Genomic DNA, 15,953 nt, shown 5'->3' on the forward strand with positions numbered 1-15,953 from the left:
TTTACCCTTCCTGAAGTCCACAATCAGCTCTTTCATCTTACTGACGTTGAGTGCCAGGTTGTTGCTGCAGCACCACTCCACTAGTTGGCATATCTCACTCCTGTACGCCCTCTCGTCACCACCTGAGATTCTACCAACAATGGCTGTATTCGTCAGCAGATTTATAGATGGTATTTGAGCTATGCCTAGCCCACAGTCATGTGTATATAGAGAGTAGAGCAGTGGGCTAAGCACACACCTCTGAGGTCCTCCAGTGTTGATCATCAGCGAGAAGGAGATGTTATCACCAATTTGCACAGATTGTGGTCTTTCGGTTAGGAAGTCAAGGATCCAATTGCAGAGGGAGGTACAGAGGTCCAGGTTCTACAACTTCTCAATCGGGATTGTGGGAATGATGGTATTAAATGCTGAGCTATAGCCAATGTACAGCATCCTGACATAGGTTGCTGTCCAGGTGGTCTAAAGCCACGTGAAGAGCCACTTCCCAATCATCCAACTTCCTATTCATTTTTGCTAACGTATGCCTTTTCCTTAGCTTCTATGCAATCACTAACTCCCTTTGTCAGCCCCGGTTGCCTACCCCTGCCATTTGAGGACTTCTTCCTCTGTGGGACTTAACTACCCTGCACCTTGTGAGCCATGCCCAGAAACTTCAGCCATATCTGCTCTGCTGTCATCCCGGCAGTATTCTCCTCCAATCCACCTGGACAAGCTCCTCTCTCATGCCTCTGTAATTCCCACTGCGATACTGATGCATGTGAGTTATGCTTCTCCCTCTCAAACTGCAGTACGAATTCAATCATATTATGATCACTGCCTCCTAGGGGTTCCTTTATGCTAAGCTCCGTGATAAGGTCTGGGTTATTACACAACACCTAATCTAAGATGGCTTTCCCCGAGTACACTCAAGCACAAGCTGCTCTAAAAAGCCATCTCATAGGCATTCAACAATTCCCTCTCTTGTGATCCGACACCAACCTGATTTTCCCAATCCCCTTGCATATTGAAGTCCCCTATTACAATTGTGTCATTTCCCTTGTTATGTGCCTTTTCCAGCTCCCTTTGCAATCTCAACTTCATATCTTGGCTACTACTTGTAGGCCTATATATGATTTTCATAATAGTTTTTTACCCTTGCAATTTCTTAACTCCACCCACAAAGATTCAATATTCTCTGACCCTATGTCACCTCCTTGTAAAGATTTAATTCCACGTTTTACCAACAGAACCACACCACTGCCTATGCCTTCTTGCCTGTCCTTTTGGTAGAAAGTATATTGTTTGATGTAAAGCTCTCACCTGTGATGTTCTTTCAGCCACGATGCCCACAATGTCATATTGACCAATCTCTAATTGCACCACAAGTTTGTCTACATTATTCTGAATGCTGAGTGCATTTAAAATCAGCACCTCCAGCCCTGCACGCTTCACCCTTTTGAACTCTGCCTCTGGTACAATTTAACCCTTTCCACTGTCTGCATTTGTACCCTAGTATTGGCTTGTCTTTCCTTACATTCAAATTACATGCATCTTCTACTTCTAAACCTGCTGGCTCATCCTCAGCTCTCTCATCCTGGTTCCCATCGCCCTGCCATATTAGTTTAAACCACTCCCAACAGCTCTACTAAATCTGTCCACAAGGATATTAGTCTCCCTTGGATTCAAGTGCAATCCGTCCCTTTTGTACAGGCCCCACCTGCCCCAGAAAGGGGCCCAATTATCCAGAAATCTCAATCCCTGCCCCCTGCTCCAATTCTTCAGCCACGCTTTTATTTGCCTCCTCATTCTGTTCCTATCCTCATGGTCATGGGGCACAGGCAACAATCTCAAGATCACTACCTTTGAGCTCCTGCTTCTCAGTTTTCTTCCTCATTCCCTGCATTCTTCTTCCAGGACCTCCTCCCTTTTCCTACCTATGTTGTTGGTACCAATATGTACCATGACTTCTGGCTGCTCACCCTCCCTTTTCAGCATATTGTGGACGTGTGCAGAAACATCTTGGACCCTGGTAATTGCGAGGCAACCTACCATTTGTGTTTCCTTTTCGTGTCCACAGAATCACCCATCTGTCCCCCAGACTACAGGGTCCCCAATTATTGCTGCCATTCTCTTCAGTTCCCTACCCTCTAAGCCACAGAGCCAGACTCAGTGCCAGAGGCACGGCCGCTGTTGCTTCCCCCAGGCAGGACCCCCGCCTCACCCAACAGTACTCAAAGTGGAGTACTTATTGGTGAGTGAGACAGCCACAGGGATGCTCTCTACTATCTCGCATTCCCCTTCTCTCTCCTGAAAGTCAACCATTTATCTGTCTCCTGTAGCCTTGGGACAACTACCTCCCTATAGCTCCGGTCTGTCACCTCTTCATTTCCCGGACAAGCCGAAGGTCATTGAGCTGCAGCTCCAGTTCCCTAATACGGTCTCTAAGGAGCTGCATCTCGATGCACTGGTGCAGATGCGCCCATCGGGGAGGCCGGAAATCTCCTGGAAGACCCATGTCTGACACCCAGGACAGAACATCATGTCTTTAATGTACTATGTTGCTTCCATGGACTGTTACTGGTCAAAGCTTAAATATTCTTGGTGATGTATTCCTTAGCCATTCAGAGGAGTGCTGCAGTTTTGAATCTTTACTTGCTCTAAATTATTTGATTTCAAATAGGGCAAGAATGCCAACTACAGTTAGCTCTCTCAAGCTCTCTCTATTATTCTCGTACACTTATTCACTGTCACTTTTTCTCCCCCTTGCCTCCCTGAATCAGTTTTACTGTGGTCATTATTGGCATGAACTGGATCTGATCTTCGTGTAGATTGTCACAGTCTCCCTCTGCTTTTCCTGAATGAACCCACTCTGTCCCAGGTGTGCTGTCTCATTCTGCTTCTCTATTTTGCATTCCTTCTTTGTAAATCTGGGAATGATCTTGTTGTTTCTCTTCCCAAGGTGAAGAAGTATTGTTGAGCAGAATGTTAACAAGCTGTGGGGGTTGTCAGTAAGGCAACCCCTGAACAGAAAAATTCTTACGTTCTCTCAGAGCACACTTAAGCATTGACCACATTACTCCAATTTGTAGGCTCATGTGATAAGGTTGACATAAAGGACATCTGGTACAAAATACTGCTGCAGTGGTGAATATGTCAGTATCTGTGGGGGTGGGGGGAGTAGCAAGACACAGGGAAGGCAGTGATTAGTGCACAGTTGAGTACAAAAGTGATTTGACAAATGGTATTACATTAGTCCTGTAGCCATGTTTCCTCTTAGCTTCATTTCTTTGCCTGATCACTGTCGATTGCAACAAGCTAGATTACATGCAGCTTCATGCTTACTCTCAGGCGTTCAAGGACCCGACGGTAACCCAGGTCCTCCTGGACCCCCTGGACCCTGTGTGGATGGAGTCCCTGGCTCTCCAGGAGTTCAAGGTCCTCCAGGAGAAGAAGGCCCACCTGGTGATTCAACTGAAGGTCCTTTAGGACCCCCTGGACAAGTTGGACGGGATGGCTCAATGGGTGCGAGAGGAAGGCCTGGAGATCCTGGATGCCCAGGAACACGAGGTAACTTCTAACAGTTTGTAAGCTGCCCTTTGGCTGAAGAGTTATTGGTCAATATGCATACTTTTTGTTACTAATTCAAGTATTAAATCCGGTTCTGAGTCAAACTGGCTGTTTACAGAAAACTGTACTTCAGCTTTGTACATTTATTCATTCAACAGAGCAATATAAAATCTAAAAGAATACTTTTCTCCCGCTAAGTCCTGCTGTTAATCTATATTCTGTAGCCCAGGCTACGGAGAGAAAGAGGGAAAATGGACACGAGGAAACTTGACCAATCTTCTTGTCCATCTGTTTGATTTCAAGGCTGGAATCAAGGTCTAATTACACTTCCATTTGCTTGGCTTTTTTCTTGGGTTGACTGTCTTACCATTTCCTTAGGAAAATGGAAACATTTGAAATGTACTGGCCAGTTTCAAATCTTCTGACCCCTTTTATTGGTTATATTGGCTTTCTGTAACATTTTGCAGTCTCTATCGTCCCTTTCCCTTTTCTGTTCAGCCGGTGCAGTTAATTACATTCAGAACTGAGACTGCGGCCCCAGTTTTCTGCACAGAGCAAGAATGGATTGAACTTCCTTCGTGCTGTCATTTTAGCACTTTGATATTGCAGTTACAATGAATTCCTACGTAGATTATTCTAACAAAGTTACTAACACATTGATGTTGTGCTGTTCATTTTGTTAAAATAGATTTTCAAGCTTCTTTCAAAACTTTGAGGAATTTGTTTATACATTACTTTATGAAAATATAATGATAAGTGTATGTAAGCCTGTGGTGACTTTATGAAATTCTCTGTGGGAGACATATGTTTTAAAACAATTTAAAACTGTAGCAAAATAATATCCTAATGAATGCACTAAATGTTTCCACTTTGTGGTTTCCACGTTGCAGTTCAGATTACATTGCATACCTAGTTTCTGTTCTAAGTTACTTGCTTCTGTTATTTTCAGGACAACATGGAGCCCCGGGATTCCCAGGACTCAAAGGAGTCAAAGGCAATATGGGCCCGAGTGGGTTTCCAGGGGAATGTGGCCCACCGGGTGACCAGGTGAATGGGGAGCCAGGTCCAGTTGGGCCTCCAGGCCAGCCCGGTACCAGTGGCCCTCAAGGTGAAGGGTATTTTAAAATTTGAGGCCTAACTGCATGCACAGAAGCTGACTCACATCAGGAGCTACTTCCTCCAGACTAACCTGTTGCTCATTAATAGCTTACCTCCTTTCTCTCTGCACCATCAACTCTTTTGTCACTTAACTTCTGGCTGCACGCTATCACAGACCTTTCCTTTTTGTTCCCTCTTCACTCCCTCACTTTTTTTTGATTCTCAAAAAATTGTTTGATCTCTAACTTTTCTCGGTTCTGGTGAAAGGTTATTAACACGAGGCAGGAATGTTGTACCTCCCTCCACAGAATCTGCCTGGCCTGCTGAGAATTGCAGCATTTTTTTTTGTTTCAGATTACCTGCATCTGTGGTATTTTGCTTTTTCCTTAAGGGAGCAGACACAGATTTCTAACCTCATCCTCAAAGCAAACCAAAGAGAGTCAAGGGGCTGGAAGTGAAAGATTCCACATTTGCCTGAACTCATTTTGATGATGGCTTCATTTCAGATCTTTGTCCCATGCCACCTTAGGGAACAACTTGTATGATATTTAAATCAATCTCATCACTGTAAGCCCAATATTAAAAAAAGAGACAAAGTCATCGAGGTTAAAGAGGAGTGTGTCCCTATCTGAATTCCTGCATTGACTAACACCATCCCCTCAAACAAATCTTCTGTTGCTGTCAGCCTCTCTTCCTCTCTGCTTTACCAGCCATTTAGCCTTCTGGACCACTGCCACTCAATTGCTGGCCTGATTCCCCCAGCCTACTTTCTAATCTATAATCTTTCTCATTTCCCAACACCCTCTCACTCATTCCATTCCTCAGCTCTGGTTAGTTTTAATGTACAAGCCTGCCCCACCACTCACTGAGATTGGGGCAGATCTACCTCAGCACCTGCTCCACATCTGCACCCCTCGATTCCTGTCACACCCTCAAACCCACCACCCACCTGGAACTTATTGACTGAACGCCCTCAGCCCAACCAACATCCAGCTTTCTCTGGTGAAGAAACTTTTAATCTCCGCAGGTGCAGGGATAGGAAAACTTTGGAGGGATGAGGGCCAATCATGGGCAAATGGGATCAGTACAGGAAGGCAACTTGACCAGCATGGATGAGTTGGGCTGAATGGCCTGTTTCTATGCTGTGTGACTCTATGATTGGAATGAAAAAGCAAAAGAAAAAAGATCTCAGGAACCAGAGTGCTCTGTAAGAGATTAAAAAGCTGGATATAGGGTGGGTTTATGAAAATAAGGAAACAGTTGATGCAGGATCGATTTCAACATTTAAGAGAAGTTTAGATAAATATGTGAATGGGAGCGGTATGGAGAGCCGTATTCCAGGTATGGGTCGATGGGATTATGCAGAACAACAGTTCAGCATGGACTTGATGGGCCAAAGGAACTGCTTCTGTGCTGCACTTTTCTAAGACTCTATAAGCATGCTACCTAGCCATTAAAATTCAGCAGGACCCCTGTGAACCTGGGATTTTGTGACTCTCTTCTGCGGGCAACGCTTGTTCCCTGCTCCCTCTACAACTACCCTCAAGTATCAGGGTGCATGTTTCTATTTTACTTTCTCTATTAATTTTTAAACTTTTTTCGTAAATACTAGTTTTATTGATTCCTGCATTCCAATTAGATAGTTTTGCTTACAAACTCTCACAGTAATTTTGTCACACGTTGGGTAATTTCTTGGTGAGGGCAGTAAGTCTTCAGCTAAACACCTATTGTTGGGTCCAGCAATGTCACAGAATCATACTGTATGTACAGCCTGTTCTTAAATCCAAAGTATGATCTTCAATCTGAAATGTTAGCAATTATTTCACTTCATACACGTATGCTGCCTCATATTTTGAGTATGTATTTCTTCCATTTTCTCTTTCTTTAATTTTTTTTTAATATAATTTTTATTAAGTTTTCAAAAAGAAAACATAGATAATATCCACCCTCCCCCCCCCATATACTCCTACCTAAAAAAGAAAAGAAAGAAGAAAAAAAGAAGAACCGCCTGGATATCCTTTAATTTTTAAAGTTGCCCCTGCACTTTGCAGTAAATCCTTAACTTTCACGGAGGTTACGTTCCTGAAATGACTAGGCCTTCGAAAAATATAATTCCATTTACTGCCGATGGGAATGAGGCAGGGCAGGTGACAGAAGTTTGTTTAGAGGAACACCTTTCATCTAGTGATCATTATGCCATTAGTTTCAAGATAATTGTGGAGAAGAATAGGTTTGGTCCTTGAGTTGACATTCGAAGTTGGAGAAAGTCCAATTTTGATGGTATCAGAAAGGGTCTGGCGAGTGTGGTTTGGGCCAGTTTGTTTTCTGGCGAAAGTGTACTTGGTAAATGGGAGGCTTTCAAAAGTGAAATTTTGAGAGCAAAGGGTTTGTATGCTCCTGTCAGAATAAAAGGCAAGGTTAATAGGCTTAGGGGAACCTTGGTTTTCAAGAGATATTGAAGCCCTGGAGGTGAACAGCAGAGAACACACAGGCAGGAGGGAAGAAATGAGGTACTTGAGGAGAATAAGGAATACAAGAGAACACTTAAGAAGGAAATCGGGAAGGCTAGAAAAAGACTTGAGGGTGGTCTCGCAGACAAGGTGAAGCAGAATCTCAAAGGCCTCTACAGATATATTACTAAGAGCAAAAGGATGGCAAAGGACAAAATTTGTGCTTTTGTGGATCAGCATGGTCATTTATGCATGGAGCCAAAAGAGATGGGGTGGATCTTAAATCTATATTTACTTGGGAGATGGACACATAGAGTTTATACAACTGAGGCAAATCAGCAGTGAGGTTATAGACTGTATACAGTTAGCAGAGGAGGAGGTTGATTGCTGTCTTGAGGCAAGTTAGGGTGGATAAATCCCCAGGAGCTGACAAGGTGTTCCCTCAGACCTCCTGGGAGGCTAGTGCCAAAATTTCAGTGGCTTAGCAGGGATATTATAAAATAAACTTAGCAATGAGAGAGGTGCTGGAGGACTGAAGAATAGCTAATGTTGTTCTTTTGTTCAAGAAAGATTCTAAAAATAAGCCAGGAAATTATAGGCCAGTGAGCCTGACTATACAAGCGACTATACAAGTATATAAGTATTTGAATAGGCAGCGACTGATTAGGAATAGTCAACATGGCATTGTGCAAGGTAAATTGTGTCTAAACAATATCATTGATTATTTGAGGAAGTTACCAGGAGAGTTGATGAAAGCAAGGCAGTGGATGTTGTGTACTAGAATTTAGCAAAGCCTTTGGCAAGGTGTCGCGCAAAAGGGTGGCGAGAAAGGTTCAGTCACCTGGCATTTAGGATGAGGTAGTAAATTGGATTGGACATTGGCTTTGCGGGAGCAGCCAGAGAGTGGTTGTAGATGGTTGCCTCTCTGACTGGAGGCCTGAAACTAGTGATGTGCTGCAGGTATCGGTACCGTGTTGTTTGTCATCTATATCAATGATCTGGATGATAATGTGTTAAACTGGATCAGAAAATTTGTGGATGACACCAAGACTGGACAGCAAGGAAGCCTATCAAAGCTTGCAGCGGAATGTGGACCAGCTGGTAAAATGGCAGATGGAATTTAGGGCAGACAAGTGTGAGTGTTGCACTTTGGGGGGACCAACCAGGGATGGACTAACACAGTGAGTGGCAGGGCATTGAGGGATGTGATATAACAAATGGATCAGGGAATACAGATCCATAATTCCTTGAAAGTGGGGTCACAGGTAGGTTCGCAAAGAGAGCTTTTGGCATATGGCCTTTATCAATCAATGTATTGAGTACAGGAGATGGGACATTATCTTGAAGTTGTATAAGGTGTAGGTGAGGCCTAGTTTGGAGTATTGTTTGCAGTTTGGATCACCTATCTATAGAGAAGATATCAATAAGGTTGAAAGAGTGTAGAGAAAATTTACAAGGATATTGCAGGACTGGAGGATCTGAGTTACAGAGAAAGGTTGCATAGGTTAGGAGTTTATTCCCTAGAATGTAGAAGATTGAAGAGAGATTTGATGGAGGTATATAAAATTTTGAGGGGTATAAATAGGGTAAATGCAAGCAGGTTTTTCCATTGAGGTTGGATAAGACTAGAACTAGAGGTCATGGGTTAATAGTGAAAGGCAAAATATTTAAGAGGAACATAAGGGGGAACCTCAGTGTTTCCGTTCAGGGACGATTTCCAGGTTATTATGCTTTGTACATTATTAACGTAATGATTATAGCAAATCGAGGGCTTACAGGAAGGCAGAGATGTAAAATAATCTCTGCTGCCAGGAATAAGTCATAGACAAATCCATAGGGCTAAAGGCTGACATGTCCCCTGGATCTGTTGGCTTCTGATCTAGGTATTAGAGGAGGTGGTTGTAGAGTTAGTGAGTACACTTTTCGTGACCTGTCGAAATTCCTGTGATTTTGAAGAAGTCACAGGGGATTAGAACATTGCAGACTTTATTCATGAAAGAAGAAAAACAGAAAGCAGCATAGTATAGGCCAGGTAGCCAAACATCTGTTGTTGGGAAAATGCTGCACTTCATTCTTAAGGAGAAAATGACAGGGCTTTTAGAAAATTGTAGGACAATTAACCAAAGTGAAAGTGGTTTTCCAATTCTTTGGCAGAGTAAACAACGAGGGGAAATAGTAGATGTATTTGGATTAAGATGCCACAGGTATATGATATTGGGGATAATATATTGGCATGAATAGGGTGTTGCTAACGGACAGGAAATAGCATCAGGAAAATGGATCACCTTCGGATTGGCAGTTAAGAACTGAATGGGTGCAATAGTATTCAGCTGGACCCTCTAGTCGCTAACTTGCTGGATTGAAAGCCTGGGGCCTGGGGATAGAGGGCAGACTGAGTGCAGTGTAGCCAACCTTGCAGATGGTTAGTAGTTCCAGAGAAAGGAATCACCTATGTTTCTCAGACTTGTCATCTGCAGAAATTCTCTAATGACTCAGCAATAGTTCAGTGTATAAAGGGAGGATGAATACAGGGCCCTGGTGGAGGACTTTGACAAATGGTGCAAGCTGAATCACCTGCAGCTCAAGATCAGTTAGACAAAGGAGATGGTGATGGACTTTAGGAAGACTAAGCCTGCACTGCTCCCTGTTACTATTGATGGTGAGGACCTGGATGTGGTGAGGACCTACAGGTACCTGGGGCTGCACTTGGATGACAGACTTGAGTGGAGCCCCACCACAGAGGCTGTGTACAAGAAGGGCCAGAGTCACCTCTACTTCCTGAGGAGACTGAGGTCCTTTGGAGCATGCAGGCCTCTCCTTCACACGTTCTACCAGTCTGTTGTCGCCAATACCATCTCCTATGTGGTGCTGTGCTGGGGTGATGGCATCAACACGGGTGATGCCAAAAGGCTCAATAAACTGATTAGAAAGGCTGGGTCTATTATAGGAGTCAAACTGGGCACACTGGAGGCTGTGGTAGAACAAAGGACTCCACGGAAAATGCTTGCAATTCTGGACGATGTTTCTCACCCTCTGCGTGCCACCTTAGCTGAACGGAGGAGCTAATTTTAGTAATGGACAAAGACAATTGTGCTGCTCTAAAGAGTGCTATGTGAAGTCACTCTTACCCTCGACCATTAGGCTATATAATGAATCAACCTCTATCCGGGGAAGTGATGACCCCCTTCTGTTAGACTGTGGTAACTTACTTTTTTTTAAATTTTTTATTCTTTCTACTTCTCTTCTGATATTTGTATCTGTGCACTTGTAATGCTACTGTGACAATGTAATTTCCTTTGGGATCAATAGAGTATTTATCTATCTAATTGGAGATGAGGCAGAGTATCTTCTCTAAAAGGGCTGTGGAAGTGGTGTCATTGAATATACAGTATTCTAGATAAAGATTAACAGATACTTAAACTACAAGGGAGCTGAGGAGCATGGGGAGAAAGCAAGAAAGTGGTGTTGAGGCCAAGGCCGGTTCTGTCATGATCTTTATTCCAGTTTCTTATGTTCTTATGTATGTAGCAAAAACTACTGAATCATAAATGTCTTTCCTGTTTCAGGTCTCTCTATGAAAGGGTTTCGGGGAAATCCAGGTCACTTGGGACCCACACACATGAAAGGTCCTCCAGGCACACCTGGCAATCCAGGACCCCGGGGCCCAGTTGGTCAACAAGGTGACCCAGGTCCTGCAGGTATCAAGGGAAGACCTGGAACTCTTGGTCCAGTAGGTAGGCTGTGACTGCTTCCCTACGGTGTGATATTATTTGTCATCTTCGTCAAGGATTTGTGACATTTTTCATCTTCCAGCTCTCTGAATTGATACCTCAGATGACCCGGCTCACCAGCGGTGGTGAATCCCATGTGTTCCATTTCCTTCGCCTCTTACAGGGCCACAATCCAGCTGTATCAGTCACCCCATTCTACAAACAGCCTCACTTCATATCTTTAAAAATGCAAACACGAGGAATTCTGCAGATGCTGGAAATTCAAGCAACACACATCAAAGTTGCTGGTGAACGCAGCAGGCCAGGCAGCATCTCTGGGAAGAGGTACAGTCGACGTTTTAGGCCGAGACCCTTCGTCAGGACTAACTGAAGGAAGAGCTAGTAAGAGATTTGAAAGTGGGAGGGGGAGGGAGAGATCCAAAATGATAGGAGAAGACAGGAGGGGGAGGGGGAGAGGTACGTCAACTGTACCTCTTCCTAGAGATGCTGCCTGGCCTGCTGCGTTCACCAGCAACTTTGATGTGTGTCACTTCATATCTTAATCATTTTCTACCATTCTCTTTTACCCAGAGTTGTCTTTGACATCGTTTAAAGTGTTCACTACAGTCCATCAGTAAACATTATTCACTAAAGAGAGCTTGATTGAACTTGCAAGTTGTTAACTGTAATTATTTGCCAAATTAAAAATTAAATCATTCAAAAACCTGAATGGCGTAACTCCCTGCTATTGACGTTGCATCTTGAATCATAAATATTGGTTTTAAAATGAGTGCATCAAAATGCTTTTCCTTTCACTGTAATTATGTTCACTTCCCCTTTTGAATGGTGGATCAAAGGGAAAATACACAGTTTTTCACGATTGTACAAACACCATATTTTCCAATTATATACGCTTTCCCATGAACACTGACACACCAAATTTCCCAATCTCTCTCATTCTACCCTGGTGACGCATCACACAGAGGCACACACACATTGGTTGATCGCATGCAGAAAGATATAGATGTGATCAATAAATAAAAAATACATATACACACAGAAATATATCCAGAAATGCACTAGAAAAAAAGCAAGCGATATCATGAAGGATCATTCTTATGGGCTGTTAGTCCAACTCCCATTGGGGAAGAGGCTACTCAGCATTCGTGCCAGGACTACAGACACAAAAATAATTATGTCCCCCAAGCCATCAGGCTGTTCGACACCTCCACCATTACTCCACTCCACCATCCCCACCACCACTACATACACATCATCTAGTGTCACTTTATGCAGATACAATCAAATCTATGTATATAACAGCTGTACATTATGTTCATCAGACTGCTTTTATATTTATTGTGTTTTCCTTTTGATTTTATTTCATTGTGTTGTTTATGTTTTTGTGTGTTTTTCATACTGCATCAGATCTGGTGTAACAACCATTTCATTCTCCTTTACACTCGTGTACTGAAGAACTGCAATAAACAAGTTTGAATCTTGAATCCAGAATCTACCATATTTCTCTTTCTCCTGCATGCTTGTGCACAAGCCAATTTTCTAATCACACATACCAAATTGACCAATCTTCCTCTCTCTCTGAAATGTGTAAGAGAAATTAGTATGTATGATTAGGGAATCTCATTGAAATGTGTAAATGATAGTCCCTAATCATACATACTAAATCCTCCCAAAGCATCCGCTAAAGGCATGTGGAGACTTGCCTCATAGGTCTGTAGCAAGCTGACAAGATATTCTGAGTAACTTATTGTAACAGCACACCTGATTATAGATGGTTAATTTATCTGAGTCTCTTTATGTATTAGGCTGCAAAGGTGACCAAGGCATTGCGGGATTTCCAGGAGTACCAGGTCCACGGGGACAACCAGGCCCTTCTGGACCACAAGGACCAAATGGGGACTGTGGAATGAGTGGCCCAGATGGAAATAAAGGGTCTATTGGAATAAAAGGTACTAAACATTGGATTTTAGTCTGACATGTTGTTTCAGTTGTAAATCTGGTCTTAATATTTCCTTGTGAATCATTAACATGCTCTATTTGTAAATTAGAATCAGTATTTCTACATTTAAAACAATTTACAAACCTAAGTCATACTGAAAAAGTGCTTGAACTGGTACTTAGAAAAAAGAGTGATGATGCAGGGCATGGTGTTGAGAAAGCAGATAGACATAGACAAGATTCACAGTTGGCCTAGATGAGCCGGGCCAAAATGGGCTGTTTCTGTGTGCTGTACGGTCCTATGATTCTATATCCTATGTGGGGCTATATTTTTTTTTGCCCCTTCCTTTCATGAATTAGACAGAAAAGATAGCCTTTGGGATTTCAAGCATTGAGGTCTATGGTTTATAAATTCTGCTCTTTCTCTTTCTATCTCCATTTAGAAAGAAATATATTACTCTATATATGACTTCAGCATTTCAGATCATTCTTCAAACACCTGCTGTGCTTTGGTTCTCGAGGGCATTCTTTGAATGAATGTGAAGGTGGTGTGCTTCATTGTGGTGGTCTCATTTATCTGCATCGATCAGTGCTTGGACCTTAGCTTTTAACAATCCAGACTCTGAAATCCAAGACACAATTTCTAGATTTAGAAACATAGAAGCATAGAAAACCTACAGCACAATACAGGCCCTTTGGCCCTCAAAACTGTTCTGAATATGTCCTTACCTTAGAACTACCGAGGCTTACCCATAGCCCTCTATTTTGCTAAGCTCCATATATCCATCCAGGAGTCTCTTAAAAGACCCTACTGTTTCTGCCTCCACCGCTGCCGCTGGCAGCCCATTCCACGCACTCATCATTCTCTGCATAAAAAAACTTACCCCTGACATCTCCTCCATACCTACTTCCAAGCACCTTAAAACTATGCCCTCTCGTGCTAGCGGTTTCAGCCCTGAGAAAAAGCCTCTGACTATCCACACGATCAATGCCTCTCATTATCTTGTACATCTCTATCAGGTCACCTCTCATCCTCCATCGCTCCAAGGAGAAAAGGCTAAGTTCACTCAACCTTTTCTCATGAGGCATGTTCCCCAATCCAGGCAACATCCTTGGAAATCTCCCCTGCACCCTTTCTATGATTTCCTCGTCCTTCCTGTAGTGAGGTGACCAGAATTGAGCTCAGTACTCCAAGTGGGGTCTAACCAGGGTCCTATATAGCTGCAACATTACCTCTTGGCTCTTAAACTCAATCCCACAATTGATAAAGGCCAATGTACCGTATGCCTTCTTAACCACAGAGTCAACCTGCGCAGCAGCTTTGAGTGTCTTATGGACTCGGACCCCAAGATCACTCTTTTCCTCCACACTGCCAAGAGTCTTGCCATTAATACTATATTCTGCCATCATATTTGACCTACCAAAATGAACCACCTCATACTTATCTGGGTTGAACTCCATCTGCCACTTCTCAGCCCAATTTTGCATTCTATCAATGTCCCGCTGTAACCTCTGACAGCCCTCCAAGCTATCCACAAAGCGTCCAAACTTTGTGTCATCAGCAAATTTACTAACCCATCCTTCCACTTCCTCATCCAGGTCATTTATAAAAATCACAAAGAGTAGGGGTCCCAGAACAGATCCCTGAGGCACAGCACTGGTCACCGACCTCCATGCAGAATATGACCCATCTACAACCACTCTTTGCCTTCTGTGGGCAAGCCAGTTCTGGATCCACAAAGCAATGTCCCCTTGGATTCCATGCCTCCTTACTTTCTCAATAAGCTTTGCATGGGGTCAAAGGCCTTGCTAAAATCCATAACCACTACACCTACGGCTCTACTTTCATTAATACGTTTAGTCACATCCTCAAAAAATTTAATCAGGCTCGTAAGGCACGACTTGCCCTTGACAAAGCCATGCTGACTATTCCTAATCATATTATGCCTCTCCAAATGTTCATAAATCCTGCCCCTCAGGATCTTCTCCATCAACTTGCCAACCACTGAAGTAAGACTCACTGGTCTATAATTGCCTGGGCTATCTCTACTCCCTTTCTTGAATAAGGGAACAACATCCACAACCCCCCAGTCCTCCAGAACCTCTCCTGTCCCCATTGATGATGCAAAGATCATCACCAGAGGCTCAGCAATCTCCTCCCTCTCCTCCCACAGTAGCCTGGGGTATATCTCATCCGGTCCCGGTGACTTATCCAACTTGATGCTTTCCAAAAGCTCCAGCGCATCCTCTTCCTGAATATCTACAAGCTCAAGCATTTCAGTCTGCTACAAGTCATCCCTACAATCACCAAGATCTTTTTCCGTAGTGAGTACTGAAGCGAAGTATTCATTAAGTACCTCCAGTATTTCATCTGGTTCTATACATACTTTTCCACTGTCACACTTGATTGGTCCTATTTTCTCACGTCTTATCCTCTTGCACTTCACATACTTGTAGAATGCCTTGGGGTTTTTCTTAATCCTATCCGCCAAGGCCTTCTCATAGCCCCTTCTGGTTCTCCTAATTTCATTCTTAAGCTCCTTCCTACTAGCCTTAGAATCTTCTAGATCTCTATCATTGCCTAGTTTTTTGAACCTTTTGTAAGCTCTTCTTTTCTTCTTGACTAGATTTACAACAGACTTTGTACACCACGGTTCCTATACCCTACCATCCTTTCCCTGTCTCATTGGAACGTATCTATACAGAACCCCATGCAAATATCCCCTGAACATTTGCCACATTTCTTCCGCATGTTGTTTCCAATTTATGCTTCCAAGTTCCTGCCTGATAGCCTCATATTTCCCCTTACTCCAATTAAACATTTCCCTAACTTCTCTGTTCCTATCCTTCTCCAATGCTATGGTAAAGGAGATAGAATTGTGATCACTATCTCCAAAATGCTCTCCCACTGAGAGACCTGACACCTGAACAGGTTCATTTCCCAAATACTGGATCAAGTACAGCCTCTCCCCTTGTAGGCTTATCTATATATTGTGTCAAGAAACCTTCCTGAACACACCTAACAAACTCCACACCATCTAATCCCCTCACTCTGTTATTGTAATTCCTTTCCAGAATCTGTTTCCCTATCTGCTCCTGGATGTCCCTGTTACTATTGGAAAAAACACCCAGTAGGCTTATTGACCCCTTCCAGTTCCTAACTTCCACCCACAGGGACTCCGTAGACAAC

The 15,953-nt window shown here is 43.2% G+C and overlaps 1 protein-coding gene across 1 annotated transcript in view; it reads left to right on the plus strand.

Annotated features, from left to right (window-relative positions):
• The window catches only part of LOC140197005 (uncharacterized), a 202,162-nt gene that overhangs the window by 153,724 nt on the left and 32,485 nt on the right, over positions 1–15,953 (plus strand). The window contains exons 29-32 of the mRNA XM_072256938.1: positions 3,328–3,546; positions 4,496–4,654; positions 10,661–10,828; positions 12,631–12,774. Of these exons, the coding sequence (XP_072113039.1) occupies positions 3,328–3,546; positions 4,496–4,654; positions 10,661–10,828; positions 12,631–12,774 (690 nt within the window). The remainder of the gene's footprint in view (positions 1–3,327; positions 3,547–4,495; positions 4,655–10,660; positions 10,829–12,630; positions 12,775–15,953) is intronic.

This window comes from Mobula birostris, chromosome 4, assembly GCF_030028105.1.
Source record: "Mobula birostris isolate sMobBir1 chromosome 4, sMobBir1.hap1, whole genome shotgun sequence".
Taxonomy (NCBI): Eukaryota; Metazoa; Chordata; class Chondrichthyes; order Myliobatiformes; family Myliobatidae; genus Mobula; species Mobula birostris.